General features: G+C 36.5%; 1 protein-coding gene across 5 annotated transcripts in view; it reads left to right on the forward strand.

Moving 5' to 3' along the window:
* LOC150083012 (casein kinase I-like) overlaps nucleotides 1-21011 on the forward strand; it is a 415276-nt gene that overhangs the window by 255921 nt on the left and 138344 nt on the right. For 3 of the 5 annotated variants that reach the window (XM_090376977.1, XM_090376978.1, XM_090376981.1), the window contains one exon: nucleotides 4860-4969. The exons of the other annotated variants lie outside the window; for them this stretch is intronic. In XM_090376977.1, coding sequence (XP_090233103.1) covers nucleotides 4860-4969 — 110 coding nt within the window. The remainder of the gene's footprint in view (nucleotides 1-4859; nucleotides 4970-21011) is intronic. 5 annotated transcript variants of the gene reach the window in all.

The following is a 21011-nucleotide window of genomic DNA, read 5'->3' on the forward strand; positions in this document are numbered from 1 at the left end:
TCGCTGTATGATTCCTTTCGCCTCAAAGGTGGTACTTGTGCATATGTCCGTTCTGATATTCCCTGTCAGAGACTTGGCAATTTGGAATCTCCTCTCTTTGATCTTCTCTGGCTTAAAATCTCTTTACCTCATTGTGTCAAATTCATCTGTTGTCTCTACCGTTCTCCTAACTCCACTAATCACTTGGAGCTCTTTGAATTTCTTTCTTTGCAACTTGACTTTCTCCAGTCCAACTTTCCTAACAGTGAAGTAATTTTCCTTGGTGATTTTAATGTTCACAACTCCAGCTGGCTTCCATTTTCTAGTCACACCGACCCAGCAGGTCGAGATGCTGAGGCTTTTGCAATTACTAATGACCTAGCACAGATTGTTCTTTTACCTACAAGAATACCGGACAATCATAATCATACAGCCAATGCGCTTGATCTTTTTTCTCACAAACAATCCCTCTAAGTACACGGTTGAAGTGAGAGGTCCTCTAGGCACTTCAGATCACACCTTGGTGATTGTCTCTTCTCCAATGGAACCTTTATCTCATGGCTATTCCCAACCTCGTGTTGTTTGGCATTACAAGAATGCAAAATGGGATGACCTGCGAGACTTCTTTTCTTCTTTTCTTTGGTTGGATTACTGTTTCAAAACTTCTGATGTCAACGTTTGCTCAGATCGTGTCAGTGAAATTATTCCTGCAGGAATGGAATCCTTTATTCCACACTCCACTTTAAAATCTCGTCCTTTATCTAAACCTTGGTTTTCCAATAAATGTGCTAAGGCTGTCCAAGAGAAGAATGTTGCATATCGTAATTGGCTTGTTTCTAATTCTTCAGTTTCATTTTCTGCCTACACCAAAGCTCGCAACAATTGTAAAGCAGTTATTAATCAGTCCAAACTAGAGTTTGAACAGGCTAAGAGTAGAAAACTTGCTTCTTGCCCTAATGGTAGCCGAGCATTCTGGTCTCTTGCCAAAGCTATTGGCCGCAACTTTTGCCCATCTCTGCTCCCACCTCTGTCCAAACCAGATGGTTCTGTTGTCACTTCAGCCAAGGATAAAGCTGACCTGCTAGCATCCCATTTTTCTTCCAGCTCATGTATTAATGATCTTGGTAAAACACCTCCCACCATTCCCAACACGCTCCATTCAATGCCTCCTGTGGTCTTCCGTCAAAAGGATATCAGAAGGATTTTGATGAATCTTGATGCTAAGAAAGCTCCAGGTCTTGATGGTATTTCTCCACTTGTTCTCAAAACCTGTGCTCCTGAACTTACTCCTGTTCTTTGCCGCCTTTTTTCACTTTCTTATTCCAAAGGTGTTTTTCCTTCTGCTTGGAAATTTGCTCGTATCCAGCCAGTTCCTAAAAAGGATGACAAATCCCTCTCATCCAATTATTGTCCCATTGCAATTACTTCTACTCTTTCTAAAGTAATGGAGAAATCAATTAACCGCCAACTCTTAAACTACCTAGAAACCTTCCGTCTGATGAACGATCGCCAGTATGGATTCCGTCGGTGTCTATCCACTGGTGATATTCTGGCTTATGTTACCCATTTATGGACTAATTCAATGGAAAGGTTCGGTGAAACACAAGTAGTTGCTCTTGACATCTCAAAGGCTTTTGATCGTGTTTGGCATAAAGGTCTTCTAAACAAGCTTCCATCTTATGGTTTGCCAACTGTTTTTAGTAATTGGTTATTCAGTTTTCTCTCTGATCGCTTACTGAGGGTGATGGTAGATGGCTCTCTGTCTTCTAACTTCTCCACTAATGCCGGTGTCCCCCAAAGTTCAGTTGTTTCCCCCACTCTTTTCCTCTTGTATATCAATGACCTTCTTCCATTGACTGGAAATCCTATCCATAGTTTTGCCGATGATAGCACATTGCATTCAACTTTCCATTTTGAGAAACCTTGTCCTGCTCAATCAGCTTCAACTTCTCGAAAATCTGCTACCAATTCCTTAAATGCCGATCTTCAGGTAATTCTCCAGTGGGGCAAAGACAACTTAGTTGATTTCAACCCTTCTAAAACTCAGTCTTCTCTTATATCTTGCAACAAGGATTCTTCTGCTCCTATGCTTATCTTTAGTGACACTCCTATTTCTAAGCAAAATGATATATCTCTTTTGGGGATTACCCTGACTTCTAATCTCTCTTGGCACAAGCACATTACAAATATTGCTTCCTCTGCATCTAAAACACTTGGTTTTCTCTTTCGCTCTCGCCGTTACCTTTCTCCCAAACAGCTGCTCACTCTGTATAAATCGCAAATCCACCCTGCCATGGAATATTGTTCCCACATCTGGGGTGGTGCCCCCAAAACTTCTCTCAGGCTTCTTGATTCCATTCAGAAGAGGGCAGTTAGGTTAATTAATGATTCATCTCTAACAGTCTCTGTACTCGCTTTCTCATAGACGCACTGTTTCTTCTGCATGCCTCTTCTACAGATACTTCCATGGGCACTGTTCTTCTGAATTGGCTTCTATAATTCCCGCTCTCTCTTTCAAAACAGTCCAAACACATGCCGCCACCAGCCAACATCCATTTACTGTCCACCTTCAAACCCACAGAACCAACTTTTCATCTTCCTCATTTATTCATTCAACTGCTGTTTTCTGGAACAACCTTCCTTCATACGTATTTCCTGAAAATTACAGTCTACAGAAGTTCAAGTCCAATGTCAATAAATATCTTCTTTCGTCTTCTCAACCTCCAACCCAAGCATGGTACTAAGTACTATAGGTTGTAATACCTCTCGTGTTTGGGGTTCACATAAAAAAAATAAAAATAAAAAAAATAAAGAAATGCATAAAGAAAGGAAGTGAAAATAGCATAGAGAAAAGAATATTAATAGCATACACATTGCCCCCATGTTACACTAATAGAAGGGAAAATGAAGTATAGAAAGCAAAAAGATAAAGAAAAGAATAGAATTTTGGAATACTTGGGCAAGTTACACATAACTACCCAACCTCTTAGAGAGTGTTCTGACTAAGAACGCATTAATAGAAAAAGATTTTAATACTGCATGACTATAAAAAAGCATTGTAAAGGTGATTATGAGGGAAATATAAATTAAAAAAAAAAAAAAAAAAAACTAAGCACATATTGTCAGTAAAGGTAGAAATATTAACTCTTGGAACTATATAAGAAAAACATAGTGATGAAAAGCAATTTAAAGCTAAGTAAAATAAACATAAGTAGAAATAGATCAAAATAATGGAAGGTAGCTGTAAGCAGATTGAAAGATGCAAGAGTAAAGTAAATATGCCAAAGTTATAATAAACTAAAAGATGAGAGGGACATAAGTATTTAAATAAGAAGAAATGTGGACATGGAAGTATCATATCTGTGCGAATATATCCGATTGCAAAAAGGAAATAAGTAGAGTAAATACCTTATATTTCCAAGTGTATTGATGTACGTGTATTCCATGTATGTTTTTTGCTTTCTTTCCTTGTCATCCATCCTTAATACTTCTCTTTCTTTCCTTTTTTATCCTTTCCCTACTAATTTGGTACCTTCTGCTCTTTACATTTCCATCTGCCAGTTCTTCTTTTACATAATTATTATAACTTTTCTTATATACAGTAAACTCTGAGCAGAGTGATCACTGGTTATTAGAATCAGCTACTTTAGAGAATCAAATTTCAAAAACTAATTCAAATCAATAAAATGCACTGTACACTTTCATCATTTATTAGAATCACATCTTTGTTATAATAATCAATTTTGAATGCCTCTGTGATATTTTTCTAAAGCACATTTCTGGTGGTCACATTTCTAGAGATCACAACCATTAAAAATTAAAAACAATTTGCAGTTTTTGGGTATTTACTACAGCTTTAACAGAAGAAGAAATTGCCCAGTCTGTTATTGATAATTTCACCAAGGAGGAGGAAAACAAAGGTGAACCTGAATGAATTCCAGTTACAAAACGGCAAACTCGGGAAGCTTACAGTCATCCCGAGGAGAGTGTTGGAAGAAACTAGTGCAAGTGATCATGAATATAGACTGTTATACAATATTGAAAAAGCTATAAATAAACTTTGTAGTCATAATTTAAATAAATCTAAAATAAGTGACTATTTAAAATTATAATCCTATTACAAAGTTTTATGTTTAATTAATATGTATATTAATTAAATTAATGAATTATATTAATTGGGACTTATTTCCTACTTTTCCTTCCTTTCTTACCTTTCCACTATTATTTCATAAAAGTTTAAATATAACAGTGATTAATGTGTATATTAATTAAGCTATATATGTAAGTATAAATTTATTTTTATTTTGTTAACCTGTGGATAATATTCTTCCGATTTTCACATATCATTTAATTGGTAATGAAGCCTAAATTTGTGCTCTATACCTTTATTTTTATAGCTTGTGGATAATATACGTTAATTTTCGCTTGTTAGAATCACTGTTTATTAGTCAAAATTCAATTTGCAAATGTGATCACAATAACTGGCACTTACTGTACATTTGTATCTTTTGTTGCTGCCTTGTGCCCTTGGGTGCATTTGCCACATAGCCTTTATACTATAATTAAATACTTATATCCCCATTATTTCCATATTATATTGTGTTACATTAAACTTAAAAATTTAAACTTAACATATATATAGAAGTATTCAAAGTGAGCCTTATCTGTAACAGTTATTTTGCAGACTGATGTAATGTTTAATCAATAATTTGATGGCATTAGTCTGATCTGGGACTTTTTTCCTACTTTTCCTTCCTTCCTTCCTTCCTTACCTTGCCATTATTATTTCATAAAAGTTTAAATATAATGGTGATTATAAAGTTATTTATCATTTACTATAATTGTTTTCTAATATTTCCCAATATTGTTTGTTGTCCTAGGTCCTACAAGGGGACACCAGCACAGGACCTGTGTTGGTACTGGTTCAGTGTTTGGTGCTTTAACAAGTCCACTTGTTCGTGCACCTGAGTTATCTCAATCAGTAGGACAGGTGTGTATAAAATGTCAAATTTTGTTAATAATATAGGGTTTTTTTTTTTTTTCGTACTAATTAAAAATGTAGAAATTTATATGCATATGAATTTGAGTAAAATATAATCATCTGTGGCTACCAGCAGATGATTATTTTCTGCTTCTGAAAGGGAGGATGACAGTGTATAGAGTTTCTTGACCCCTGTGATATGTTACTAATCTCATAAGTTTTCATAGTTGTGAATTACTATGGTTCTCTTTGGTAGACTGGATATAGACTGAATATGAAAGATCTGATAACTCTACTTTTCATGTTGTTTTCCATTTTAAAATTCATTTCTTTATGGCTAAAAATGTTTTTCTCCTATGGAGGAATGACATCCAAGTTGTCCTAACCCAATGTTGTCAGTATGGTCTTTCTCCCAGTCATATAAATCTTTTAGTGTGGTATTTGCAACAATGGCAGCATGCACAATATACTATATCTTTGATTTACCAATATGGATGAAGATAAAAGGACCATTTCATATAGCATTTCATAGCCTTTAAATTTTAGGGAACACCTCAAATGGACAAGCAAAGAAAATGACTGGAAGAAATACTTGACAAGCAGAACCTTTCTATATTTATCAGTGATTCCCTTACTTATTTTCACTGCGAGAGGAGATTTTAATGGATTTGGGGATTCCCTCAAATGGGAAATATTTGACAAGTGAGGGAAATATTTGACAAGCACAACTTTAACATTGATCTTCATACATATGTTCACTTTCCCACAGGATCACCTCTGCTATGGATATGTCTTTGATACTTGTCACTGCCATTCTGTCAGGTGCTAACAGGCTTGGGTTTGCAACTAAGGAGTCTGAAATTATGATGGAACTGATATTCAGGTGAGACAGTGGGTCAAATGGACCCACTGTGTTATCAGAATGATAGAACTTCACCTTCGGTGAAGTTCTGTCATTCTGATTCAAATATCTTGGACATGGTGCAATTGATGTCTTTTGAGGTTATGATGAGCTTCAAGTGGAGATTCACTCTTCCTTATATTTCGAGGTTACAGCTCTAAAACAGCATTCACAGGCTGGGCACTAAATAGTCTACTGGAATGAACTTATTTGTAACTCTCTAGGAAGCATCCATATCAGCTAGTGTATAATCTCGCTCTCTCTACTCTGCTACATAGTGGGAGAGAGTCCGGGTAGTGGAAGCACTGTCAAGATCATGTTCTGTCAGTGAGATGGATATATTCTTGTAGAAAAAACTTATTTGTGAAAAGATCTAAACCTTCTAAATTTTTTTCTCATTCATTTCACAAATATATATAGTCTCAGTTCCAATCTCAGTAATGCCCATCTCCACTTATTCTCTGCTTAGCCCCACGTACTTTTTTTGGACAGAATCCCAATTATTGGTTGTTTCAACTACTGCCTACCCCAATTATTTTATGATTCCTTTCACTTCAAAGGTAGTTAATTTGCATATATGCTCTTCGATATTCCTGGTTAAAGACAGTAATTTAAAATCTCTCTACCCATTCATCTGTTGTCTCTGTCATTCTCCCAGCTCCACTAAATAGTTAGAACTTTTTGACATCATTTCTTTGAAATTCTGCTTTATCCAGTCTAACTTTCTTAACGGTGAGATAATTTTAATGTTCACACACAAACTTTACTAAAACAAACCTTGCCAGATTGTTCATTTGCCTACCAAATGAACAATTCTAGTTAGAATATGTAACAATTCTAACTGCACAACACTCTTGATCTTTTTCTCATGAATAACCCTTCAAAGTATATGGTTCAAGTGCATGGTCCTCTACACCAGTGGTTCCCAAACTACTGAGATCTGTAGACCTTTTTTTTAAAAAAAAAAAGTTTATGGACCCCTTCAAAAATCAAAAAAAAGTTTGCTGACGACCCTATGTAAATCCAATGTGTATACATGCACACACACACACATATATATATATATATATATATATATGATAAAATTATATTATCGTTTTTGACTGATGTCATCACTGTGGATGTGTAACATTCATAACAGTGATAGCTGCAATATGGCCTAAGTAGCCCTTGCATTAAAAAAAAAAAAAAAAAAAAAAAAATATATATATATATATATATATATATATATATATATGTATATATATACAGGGTTGTTAAAATTAAAGTATCTCTATGTAGAGGGCTCTGAAGCGAGTTATAAGGCTCGTACTGAAGAGAAATTTGGACAACAGGTACAATAAAGAATGCACTCACCATTTATTGGGGAAAAAAATTAGTTACAAAATTTGTCACTGTATGGCGTGTAACTATCTTAGTTATGATTATGCAAATAACTTACCTTATTTGTATAATCGTAAGTTATTGCCAAAGCGCCACTACTCAGCTCCACTGTAATGTATAAAAGCAAAGCAGTCTCTTCAAAATCATGCAGCAGATGTTTGCCTGCACTACAGCAGCAATGCCAACAACGTTGCAGGAAAAGGCACTATTAGTGAAGCTGTACTATCAGAACAGCAACAATGCAGCTGCCACTATCAGAGAATTCTGGCATCAGAAGCACATAAGGCATGGACCTATGACTGTTTGTGCTGTCCGCAAAATGATTGCAAAATTTGAAACGACAGGACATCTTGGTGTTCAACCAAGTAGTGGTCGAAAACGAGTGGACTCCTCTCGTGTTGAAGATGTGGCTATGGCTGTCATGGATTTATCAAGTCAATCACCATGTGGTAGCACAAGTGTGCCAGCTGTTTGTCATGAAATGGACATGCCATATTCCACTATAAGGCTAGTAATGTGTCAGGTGTTGCAGTAATATTAGTATTAGTATTAGTATTAGTAACGGCCGTATGGTGCAAGAAAGCCTATGGCTTATGCTGCACCAGCCAAAAAAAAAAAAAAAAAAATCCGAACAAAAAATGATATAAACAAAAATTAAATAAATAAATAAATAATAATAATTAACAAATAAATAAAAATAATAAAATGAAATAAAAAATAAATAAAAAGGAAATTAATCCTATCATCCTATGCGCTTCCCTTACCTGAAAGTACTATCCAGATGACCTTTGAATTTCCCCAAACTGTCGGCCTCTACCACCCATGAAGGCAACTTATTCCAATAATTTATAACTCGCTGGCTAAAATAAAACTTCCTGCAGTCCAATCTAAACATTTCCCCCCGTAACTTGAATTTATGTCCCCTAGTTCTAGCATCATTTATAATCTTGAAAATTTTGTCCTCATTCATTTTACTGATGCCTCTCAGAGCCTTAAACACCTCAATCAAATCTCCTCTAAGGTGTCTAGTTTCCAAACTCTGCAACCCACATATTCGAAGTCTTTCTTCATAAGGACGCCCTTTTGCCGATCTCACCAGGCGAGTTACCCTTCTTTGCACCCTTTCAAGAAGCTCGATGTCTTTCTTTAGGTGCGGTCTCCATACTTGAACACAGTATTCCAAGTGTGGTCTAACATAAGCCTTATATAATTGGATTATCACCCTATCTCTACTTACAAAAGTTCGATAGATCATCGATAGGACACCATGGGCCTTCCTTGCAACCTGTTTACAATGCTCAGAGAATTTCATGTCTGACCGTATCGTAACACCCAAGTCCCTTTCCTCCAGTACTGGGTTTAGTTGAACTCCACCAAGTGAATAAGTTATTTTGGGATTACTGTTTCCCAGGTGTAATACCTTACACTTTGTTGGATTAAAGCACAGCTGCCATTTTTCTGACCATTCTTGAAGTCTATCTAGGTCTCTCTGAAGAAGCTCAGCTTGACAGTGATCATTAACTACTCTACCAATTTTAACATCATCTGCAAATTTAGACGTCACGCCCTCTATCCCTTCATCAATGTCGTTTATGAAAATTAAAAACAACAGTGGTCCTAATACTGATCCTTGGGGAACCCCACTTCTTACATCAACCCAATCTGAGGAATAGCCATTTATCACAACCCTCTGCCTCCTACCCTGAAGCCATCCTTCTATCCATCTAAGGATTTTCCCAGTGATTCCAACCTGTTCTAGCTTATAAAGCAACCGCTCATGTGGGACTGAGTCAAAAGCTTTGCTGAAATCTAAATAAACAATGTCGAAATTATTCCCTAAATCCAGCTCGTGAGTGACCCTTTCGAAATAGCGAACCAGATTTGTTAAACATGATTTTCCCTTTACAAAACCATGCTGAGTATCCTTGAGAATTTCAATTCGATCCAGATGATCCTGAATTCCACCCTTGATCATTGCCTCCATGATTTTCCCTACTACTGAAGTCAGACTGACAGGTCGATAATTTCCCACTTCACTTTTAGAGCCACCCTTATGTATGGGTGATACATTTGCACTTTTCCAATCCAAGGGAATCTCCCCAGAGTCTAGTGATGCTCGCATAACCAGCCTCAGTGGTTCAATGCACTCGCTTGCCGCCTCTCTCAAGATTATAGGGTATATTCCATCAACTCCAGGAGCCTTACTGGTCTGTAGGCTTGAAAGTTTTTTCATTAAATAATCTTGCGAAATTTCAATATCATTAATTACATATTTTTTAACTTCGCTCCCACAATTTCCCATTGCCACAAAAGGCTTTTCATTTGTAAATATCGATGCAAAATAACTGTTGAGTTCATCTGCAACGGCAGCTGGTGTATTTATTACTGTCCCCTTTCCCTTACGTAAAGGTCCGATCTGGTTTGTCCTGCTCTTCTTGGCATTTATATATGTTAAGAATTCTTTATCCCCCCCTCTTTGCTCTGTTTGCTAGTGATTTCTCATAAACTGCCTTTGCCTGTCGAACCTTTTCTGTGGCTCTATTACACATCACCTTGTAGCTGTTATAGGCTTCAGTACTTTTTATTGCTCTGTAACTTTTCCATGCCACCTTTTTCTGCTCAAGTAATGTGGCAACTTCACTATTCATCCAACTTGGAACCCTTCTCGTGGAGTATTTTTTTAATGGTATATACGCATTCAAGGCATCTGTGATTAATGTTTTAAAGTGATTAATATTCTTACAAGATGCACATGCTACAGCAGCTAAAGCATGGTGATGCAGATATTCGTTTCCCATACGCACTTCAGTTTCTGGCGTGAATGACAGTGGATATCACTTGGCTATGGAACATCCTTTGGAGTGATAATGCACACTTCTGCTTAAATGGACAAGTGAATATGCACAACTGTCTCATTTGGGCAACAGAAAACCCTCGAGTTATCCAAGAGGTCCTGTTGCATTCTCCAAAAGTGACAATGTGGTGTGGATTTATGGCCACATTGAACAATTGTAGCACTGTTCAAGTGATTTGTATTGCCACAGTACCATATAGTGACAAAATTTGTAACAATTTTTTTTTTTTTTTTTTCAAATAAATGGCGAGCGCATTCTTTATTGTACCTGTTGTCCAAATTTCTCTTTAGTACGAGCCTTAGAACTCACTCCAGAGCTCTCTACATAGGGATACTTTAATTTTAACAACCTTGTATATGTGTTTCTCTGTGTATGTATGGACACTGGGTTTTCTGAAAAGAAAATTCAAAGTTTTAAGTTTAAAACAACTCAACTTTAATCTTATTTTCACTTAAATATATAATAATAACTGTTTTATCATCAATTTGCTATACATAGAAGAAATAATTTGACCAGCTCCAGAGGGTCCATTTTGCTTACCCCCCCCACCCCCCCGGAACCGGTCTATGGACCACCAGTTTGGGAAATGCTGCTCTACACTTCAGATCACAACTTGGTGATGATCTCTTCTCTTCTCCAATGGAGTCTCTCTTTCGTGGTTATTCTCAACCTCAAGTTGTTTGGCATTAAAGAATGCCAAAAGGATCTGCATGATTTCTGTTCTTTTCCTTGGTTAGATTACTGTTTTAAGTCTTTTAATGTCAACATTTGCCCAGATTTTTTCAGTGAAATTATTCTTATAGGGATGAAATCTTTTATTCCATGCTTCACCTTAAAATTCATATTTTATTTAAACTCCTCAGTTTTCCAATAAATGTGCTAAGGCTGTTCAAGATAATGTTGCATATTGCAATTGAGTTGCATCCAAATCTCCAGGTTCATTTTCTGCCAACACCAAAGCTCACAACACTTTTAAAGCAGTAATTAATCAGTCCAAACTAAATTTTGAAAAGGCTAAGAGTAGAAAACTTGCTTCTTGTGCAAGTGGTAGTTGAGCATTCTGGTCTCTTCCAAAAGCTATTGGCCACAACCTTTGCTCATCCATACTCCCACCTCTTTAAAGCCCAGTGTTTCTGTTGTCTCAACTAAAGATAAAGCCAACTTACTAGCATCCTACTTTTCTACTAAATCTTGTATCGAAGATCTTGATAAACCACCTACTACCATTCCCAAGGATGGTAGTAGGTGGTTTATCAAGTACATTAGCAGGCGCCTCCGTAGCCAGGTGGGCAGGAGCAGCAGTGCATAGCACATGCTTCTTGATGTAGACCGGGGTTTAAGCCCGTGCCCACCAAATACGGAGGGTGCGGAAAGGTCAGAGAATGACCACCGCATATCCTTGGAGCAATACGGCCTTAGTCACTAATGCTCCTGAAAACAAAAAAAAACAAAAAAAAAAAAAAAAAAGGACATTAACAATAGGAGGCACTGAGTATGCTCCACTCAGTGCCTTCTGTTGTCTCCCACCAAAAAGATGTCAGAAATCCTTATGGTATGTCCCCATTTGTTCTCAGAATCTGTATTCCCGATCTTACTCCTGTCCTGTCTTACTCCTGATTTGCTTGGAAATTTGACCATATCCAGCCATTTCTTAAAAAGGGTGACAAATCCATCCCATTGTACTGTTACAAATCTATTAATTGGCAATTCCTAAATTATCTCAATCTTCCATCTGTTCAGTGATCACCGTTATGGATTCCATTAGAGTTGATCCACTAGTGATTTTTTGGCTTACGTTACACATCTGTGGACAAATTCAATGAAGTTTTGATGAAACTCAAGCAGTTATTCTAGACATTGCTTAGGCTTTTGATTGCGTTTGGCATAAACAAGCTTCCATCTTATGGATTGCACAGTATTTTGTAATTGGGTATCCAGTATAAGCACATCACAAATATTTCTTCCTCTGCATGTAAAAATCTGGGTTTTTTCTTTGCTCTTGGCATTACTTTTCTTCCGAACATCTTCTCACTCTGTACAAATCTTGAATCCAGACAACAACTACGTATGAACTACCATTCAAACAAAATGAAAATTCATCAAAGTTGACTGTGAAAAATATGCTTTTCATATTTCATTTGATACAAAACTCATTCAGCGTCAATCCAGTGATCATATAACATAATGGATAATAGTTGGAGCCAATGTCACAATATCACAGTCATGTGCAGGACATCAAGAACTGGAAACTCTTGGTGGAATAAATATTGTACAAATACAAAAAAAAAGTGAAAAATTAAAGCTTGGTATCTATTCTGCAAGCACTCTATTACTGATAACTTAATCAACTATAAGAACTTAGGGCCAAGAGCTCATGAGGAAAAATGCAAGGAAGGCTCTTGAATTAAGTTTGTACCTACCCTATTAATCAGTATTACTTAATGATCTACCCTTCATCCTGTTGTGAAATAAATCCAGTCAGTTTATTCAGTATGTAATTTGCCAATCATTAAAATTTTACTGGAGTTAATGTCATACTGGAATTTCTGCAAATGAAAATGCATATAAAGCTGCTAAGCACTCAGCCAGCCAGTATTATGCAGAAGCACATGTTGTATATACAGATTATAAAACAAGCACATCATAATTAATGGCAGGAATTATGGCAGTCTCAGACTAACAATAAACTGCTACAACTTAAAACTTGAGCCACAACTGTGGAAATCCAGTTTCAAAAGAATAGATTTTGTTCTTGTGGGGAAAGATCCTTCACAGTGTATAAACTGGCACTCCTTGTTAACTAAAAAACACATCCTTGTAGACTACGCATACTTCAAAACTGACAGGGCTGCATCTTTTAAATCTCTTTAAATATCTATTGAATTTATCAGTATAATAATACTTTAATTAAAGGCTATCTGTATAATAGCCTTTAATTATGATTTAATAATTAAATTTAATTATTAAATTTAATTATTAAATTTAATTAAAGGCTATTATACAGATACAGTAGTATATGAATAAGCAAAATATGGCCTTAGCAGCTCCTGCACTGCTAAACCTTCATCTCAACAACAGCAGCAGCAGCAGCAGCATCTAGGAAGAAGTGGCTGCATTTCATATTTTAGGATGAACAATTTTTCTTTTTTGAAATTTAAATAGTTAAAGAATTTTTGTAGAAGATACTACCTATTGTAAATCCATGGAACTCAATTTGATTCTTGCCCAAATTTTGAATTTAAAAATAAAATTAATTTTGGAAAGGATCAAATATTCTAGATTTGAAATGAAACATGTACCATGAAGAACAGTAGGAGGTTTCTCCATACTTGTGTCCCTTCATATGGTAAAATTCACCCTGGAATTCAGAGTAAAGCTTAATCCATTAAGAAGCCTAATGGAAGGCCTCTTTTGTTTACAGAGGCATGGAATTGGCTGGTGTGAATATATGTCTGTCTGTCAAGACATTTTAGTCAAGTGTTTATATTTGTGAGGGAGAAATGCTGGGGACATTGATTCTTTATCAAATCTCACCAGCATATCTTTGTGTTGTACTGAAATATGCTTATCTTTTCATCAATTTTCAAAAATGTGGGATGCTGTTTTTCATGCAGGTGGTTAAAATATAAAGCCATTTAGTGATCAGCATACCAGAAAGCAAAGCCTTTGTTAGCTTTTATGCTTATAAATATGTGGGGAGCTTCTGAGTTGTAAGGTCCAAAGGGCTGTATGCTTCCTGTGTGCATCTTTATTAATTGTAGCATCTTGCTAATACAAAGTTCAAGGGACTTAAATTTTCATGGTTTGTAGTAACAAGGTCTGCCAGAGTGTCAAAACTTTATATTTTATTTTGGGGCAGTGGGAATATATATCTAACCAGACTTGAAAATAATAGCAAAAATTAATAAAATAAAATAGTAAAAAGAATAAATCAATAAAAATACAAACAATAATAAAAGAATTGTCTAACAATAATAAGAATAATACATATTTTATTTATTTTTATATTTATATGGTAAACTAAGAGAAAAGAAACAATGTAATTGAAATAAAAATATAGTATGAATTTAATTTAATTCTTTATTTATTTTAATTTAATTCTTCTATATATATAACATATACCGAAGAATTAAATTAATCTCATTTCATTTGTACAGTTTGCTTTATATGCATAGTTACACAACAGCATTGACATTATTAAAAGCAATATTTTTTTTATTTATTTTTTTTTTTTTTATCAAACTAGTACAGACATAACACATTCTTTATTATGTTCAACACATTTCAGACACTTTTTTAGACAACAGAGTGAGTGCTCTTTCACTCTCATTACTAGTAACAAAAACTTCATCAGACTGCTTAAGCCTTGACAGCTGTTCTAGTGTTGGTGTGGTAACACCTTCATCAAACAAATTAACAAACTCCTCAAATTTACTAACAAAACCCATATGTTCCTTCAAGTCCTATTCCTGAACATTACTATCACATTTGTTTTCTAGACCATGTTTTTCAATGATATTTTCTCCAAAGCCAATATCTCAAGCAATAACACTAAGCATCCAAGACGTTCCACTTTGGCTGAAAATTGTTCCCTCCTCCTGTGTTGCAGATCAAGTATCTTATCGAGCAGGTCTATATGCATCTCTCGAGGTTAAAATAATGCCTTGATCCAGTGGTATTGAGAGTTTAAAATGACCGACATACATTTGTCAACTTAAGCACCTCAGCAAAATGTTATATGCAATGATCTAGAATCGTCAAAATGGTCACTTTTTCTGCATTTTTTCTGCTCACTTGTCAATAATGCCATTCTTCTGCCCACTCTCAATAAAACTGAAATTTTGAGTGGCCTCATAATTGTACTGAATGAAGTTGGTTAGCTATTAAAACATCTTAGCTCAGAAACTTTCCTAACCAGAAGTGAGTGCAATTTTGTACTCCCATCTGCTTTGCTGCATAAAAGAATAGTAATTCTTTCTTTATTTACTTTATTTTCTTCCATTACAAGACTCATTGAACAACAAGATGTTTTATTTGACAGCAACTGTAAAATATACCTGTCTTAGATTAAAAACATCTTTTGATTTATATTTTCAAGATTGGACCTTACAGAACACAACCAATCTGTTGTCTTTTCTTTGTCAACTAATCCCGACTCACTGCAAACATTTTCTCTCAAAATTGGACCTGATACACTTTTGTTGGTACCATTCAAAAAGTTTTGTTTCAAGCTCCTTATGTTTTGCACAGTGAATTCACTTCCTGTTATTTTATTGCTATTCCAGCATCATGCACTTCAAGGTTTTTCAGTATCATAGACAAAGTAGATAAAAGGTGTCATATTCTTTTAGGAGCATTAGCAACTAAGGCCATATTGCTCAGGGAATATGCGGTGGTCATTCTCTGACCTTTCCGCATCCTCCGTATTTGGTGGTGTCGGGCCCGAACCCCAGTCTAATCAAGAAGCGTGTGCTACGCACTGCTGCTCCTTTCCACCTGGCTACGGAGGTGCCCGCTGGTAATGTGTTCGGTTACGTCATCAATATGTTCTTGCTGTACATACTGGTTTTTAGTGGTGGTCGGCTCCAACCCCAGTCTAATCAAGAAGCATATGCTACACACTGCTGTTCCTGCCCACCTGGCTATGGAGCCGCCTTAAAGACACAAGCTCCAAAAAGATATCAGCTCAATTCCTTTTAAAAACGGCACAACAAATACAACTTATGAAAACATCAGTTTAAATTGTTGCACTGTCAAACAGTTAAAATTATCACCTCTCTCTCTCTCTCTCTCTCACACACACACACACACACACACACACGCGCGCGCGTGCGCGCGCGCTTGTGGTCAAGCAATAAGAGGACAACTGTACCGAGCTTTTTATTAACCATATTTATTTCTCATGGGGTAAAAACGAACTTTGTAATACATATTAACTGAATGCTAAGAGACTCCACTAATAAGAATTAGTCCAAGAAGAGCAGTGCTCATTTATAACTACTGTGTCTTCTGCCACTCAACCATCCATTTATCCATAGTAGTAAATTGCCCTTAATGCCACACTGCTTTTATTTATATGGCAATCTTGCATATGGAACTGTCAAATGCTTTACCAAAATCGAAGTATATGATGTCGAAATTATTTTTTGCATCTAGTTCCTTTTTTTTTTTATATTTGAATTATTCATTGTGTGCATGTATGTATGTATGTATGCATAAGGGAAGTTTTGTATGTTATTTTACACTGTTTAGCAGTGAAGCCTACATTTTATGGAAAAACACATTTCCTGTTATTTAGTAAATTCTGATTCACCCAGCATGTCATTTTCTGTGGAAGAACCTCATGAAGAAAAAAACTGTTCTGATGACAAAAGAACTATCTTTGAAGGATTCGATATTATAGAAGACAATTCCAATTTACAGCTGTGTGCTGAAAATTGTGTAAGCACACAGCTGTAAACTGTGTTGGCAAAATTCAAGAATCTTCTCAGTGGGATGAGTTAATCAATGTGTCTCTTGAAATGGTAGAATTTGCTGGTGATTAAGCACTTTTACCAATTTCAGTTGATAATCCATTTGCAATTTATTGTTCATTCAATACTATCGATATTGTAGATTTTATAACTTTATTTTTTTGAAAAAAAATATATTAATTTCAAAGTGTACATAATTTTATAATGCCAAGTTTTTTCATATATTATTAAACATAAATTTTGTGTGAAGTACAGGAAGCAAATGTCTCTGTCTTCGGGCCGACCGGACTAGCCAGGTGGATAAAGCGCCTCCCTGGCAACCCAAAGGTCGCAGGTTCGAATCCTGCCTCGGGCTTGGATCAAAGTACTGCAAAAACCTTGGGAGGTGCATTATGGCCACAGAAGCCGATGTGCCAATAACTACCAAAGGAAAAAAAAAAAAATCTCAGTCATATTTATAAAAATTTCTAGAATTTGAAATATTTAGTGACCTACTGTTGGGTTGTTCCACCTGACAAGTAGTTGCTAAGACATTCTGTTTTTGTAACTAAAAAAAGGGAGGGAAGGGGATCTTTCCTCCTTGACTTCTTCCATAAACTATTGATTATGTGTAAAGTGGGCAATGTGATGAAAATTTTCTTCAGATTCCAGTAAAGCAGGCAAAGGAATACATTGTAGCTCTTGGTAACCCACCTGTAGGTTGCTCAGGCTGATGAATAGACTGACAACCCAGCAGTGACTTGCCTTATTGTGAATTGTATTAATAGGTATTAACCCTCAGCCTCAAATTAAAAAAAAAGTGGGAGAAGTAGGATTAAAAAGTCTGGCTCTGTATAATGCAATTGCTTCTAACTACAGCTGGATAAGTTATGCTTACTATTTGAAACCATGTTATTCCTGCTTTAGTTAAACTCCACCAAGTGTATAAGTTATTTTGGAGTTACTGCTCCCCAGGTGTAATACCTTACACTTTGCTCGGTTAAAGCATAGGTGCCATTTTTCTGGCCATCACTGAAGTCTGTCTAGGTCACTCTATAGAAGCTTTGCTTGGCGGTGATCATTAACTACTCTACCAACCTTTACATCATCTGCAAATTTAGACATCACGCCCTTTATCCCTTCATCGATGTCATTTATGTAAATCAAAAACAACAGTGGTCCCAATACTAATCCCTAGGGAACCCCACTTCTTACATGAACCCAATATGAGAAATAACCATTTATCATAGTCCTCTGCCTCCTGCCCTGAAGCCATCCAGCTATCCATCTGAGGATTTTCCCTGCGATTCCAACCTGTTCAGGCTTAAAAAGTAACCACTCATGTGGGACTGAGTCAAATTCTTTGCTGAAATCCAAATAAACAATGTTGAAATTATTCATAAGTCCAGCTCTTGAGTGACCCTGTCAAAATAGCTAACTAGATTAGTTAAACATGATTTTCCCTTTACAAAACCATGCTGAGTATCCTTCAGAATTCCATTTCTATCTAAATGATCCTGAATTCCACCCTTGATCATTGTCTCCGTGATTATCCCTACTACTGAAGTTAGACTGACTGGTTGGTAATTTCCGCTTCACTCTTAGAACTGCCCTTATGTATTGGAGATACATTGGCACTTTTCCAATCGAAAGGAATCATTCCTGAGTCCAGTGAAGCTCTCTTAATTAGCCTCAATGGTTCAGTGCACTCACTTGCTGCCTCCCTTAAGATTATAGAGTATATGCCATTAACCCCAGGAGCCTTACTGGCCTGTAGGCTCGAAGGTTTATTCATTAAATAAGCATGAAATTTCAACATCATTAATTACATTTTTTTTTAACTTCACTCCCATAATTTCTCATTGACACAAAGGGTTTTTCTTCTGTAAATATTGATTCAAAGTAACTGTTGAGTTCATCTGCAGCTTCAGCTGGGGTATCTAATACTATCCCACGTCCATTACATAAGGGTCTGATCTTGTTTGATTTCTCTCCTTCGCATTTATATATGTGAAGAATCCCTTATCCCCACTCTTTGCTAGCAATTTCTCATAATCTGCCTTTGCCAGCCTAACCCTTTCTGTGGCACTATTACAGATCAATTTGTAGCTGTTATAGGCTTCAGTACTTTTTATTGCTGTGTAGCCTTTCCATGCCATCTTTTTCTGCTCAAGTAATCTGACAACTTCCTTATTCATCCAACTTGGAATCTTCCTCTCAAAGTATTTTTAATGGTATATATAAGCATTCAAGGCTTCTGTTATTAATGTGTTAAAGGTATGCCATAATTCAGTTGTATTCGCTCTCTGTGAGATATCTACCCAGTTAATAGAGGCCATGTAGCACCTTAAGGCATTGTAATTTCCTTTTCTGAAATTATAACCCATTCCTTTGCCTTTAACTACTGCTACCTCTCTCTCTCTCTCTTCATCATCCACTGTAAAACTCCACGATCACTTCCTGCTACTGGTTCCTGTACTCTCAGCCCTATTATGTCATCTGGTTCATGGGTGATGATGAGGTCTAGAGTATTCTTTTCCCCAGTACTTTCCCTGACATTTGATACAAATAACAATTATCTAGTTGATTTAAAAATTTTGTCCCCCATTTTCCTTCCCATTTGCTCCAATCAATTAAAAGCAAATTGAAATCACCCATAATAAGACATTCATGCTTACTTGCCCATTCTATTTGCATGTAGTGGCTCTCATTATAATGTTCACAATCACCTGGCCTGTAGATTACTCCCACTCTCGTTATACCTTTGCTTCCAACTATTTCACACCATACAGATTCTATACTAGCATGCGAAAAATCTGAATCTGGGAAAGCTTTAGTCGCACTCAAGCTACTTTTGATAAGATGCATGACCCCACCACCCCTTCTATCTTCCCTGTCCTTCCTAAATACATTATACATAATGTACTGAAACTCATCATCCCTTATCTCTGAGTGCCACCATGTTTCTGTAAGCCCTATTATGTTAGCATTACTTGTCCTAACCAGCAGTTCGAATTCACTCATTTTATTGATAACACTTCTGACATTACTGTGTAAACAATTAAGACTTAATGTTCTTGTATAGTTAACTACCCTGACACACCCCTTAAAGTTATTTAAGCTCACTTCCCTGGCATTAGCTACCCACTCATTTGAAATGTTTCTACTCTCAGAACATCTTTCTAATATGTTCTGTTGTGGTAACAAACAAGAATCCTTGAGGTATGTGCAAATGTTACTTTGACCACTATTATGTGTATTCGATATGTATCTATATTACCCTTATCCCCCCAAACTAGCAGTTCCCTGAACCTTTAAGGTATCCTCAATAATACTGGCAAAAACTCTTACAACCCCACCTTTGTGTAAATGTATCCCGTCTCTACAAAACAGATTCCTTCTACCTACGAGTGCAGGCTAAGCTGATAAAAATTTCTCTCCAAAAGCCTTGCAGAGCCCTTCAAGTCTTAGTTAATCCACAAGGCTTTCAGCATATAATCCCTCCTATCGTGCCTGGGCAGAATTGCAGACACATAGACATTGTGACCTAACTTGCGGCATTTCTTCAGCATGGTCCTATATTTGTCTAAATTGTCAGATCGTGTATGCTTGATATCATTAGTCCCCGTGTGAATAATAATATTCTCTTTATCCCCCCCCCCTTAAAATCTAACTGTCTGTTGGTGACATCATTAATAGTTGAACAACCTGGGAGACATACTCTGGTTCTAATTCACCTATCCTTATTACAAAAAATATTACCTATTTCCCTGACAATGGAGTCTCCTAATAGAACTAAGTCCTTTTGAACCAGAGTAGTTTGCACTTGATTATTCTGTTCTGGGGCCCGAATCAGAAGTGCATCACTTGGCAGGTTACTAGATTCTTGAGTCCCTGTCGAGCTTCCAGTTACATTATTTTAGCAATGCACTAAATTTTAACTTAAGATCGGTACCCTCCTTACAATGGTGACAAAGAAAAGAATCGCCAGGTGAGCTATGATTTATCTAATAGTTCAACCTTGGAATACATGCCACAGGTTCTGCACAGGATGAAATCATGGCTCACCCGGAAATTGCCATCAGCTATTGGCTCCAAGTGCCAAGCGATCTCTCTAGTGCGATTTTCTAGCATTATTCCTAAGGCGAATACTAGTGCTTTCATAAACCCTAGTTTATGAAACTAGTTACTGCTGACCACTCACAACATTACTGCTTTCCTTGCTGAGTAACGTCACTGCTTCCCTCGCTGAGTAACGTCACTGCTTCACTGCTAGCAATGTTACTGCTAACCCCGCTTGCAACGTTTACTGCTATTGCTAGCATTGTACAGCTCTCCTCTTCTGCTGATCACTTGGTCACTGGTTGGAACTGCTTCTGCTTCCACATAGCGGGGCCGGTAACCTGGGAGAAGGAATTCCCTCTTCCAGGGCAAAAAAGAGCAACAATGGATTGCAATGA

The sequence above is a fragment of the Mastigoproctus giganteus genome, chromosome 7 (assembly GCF_048544385.1).
Source record: "Mastigoproctus giganteus isolate SK-2022 chromosome 7, ASM4854438v1, whole genome shotgun sequence".
NCBI lineage: Eukaryota > Metazoa > Arthropoda > Arachnida > Uropygi > Thelyphonidae > Mastigoproctus > Mastigoproctus giganteus.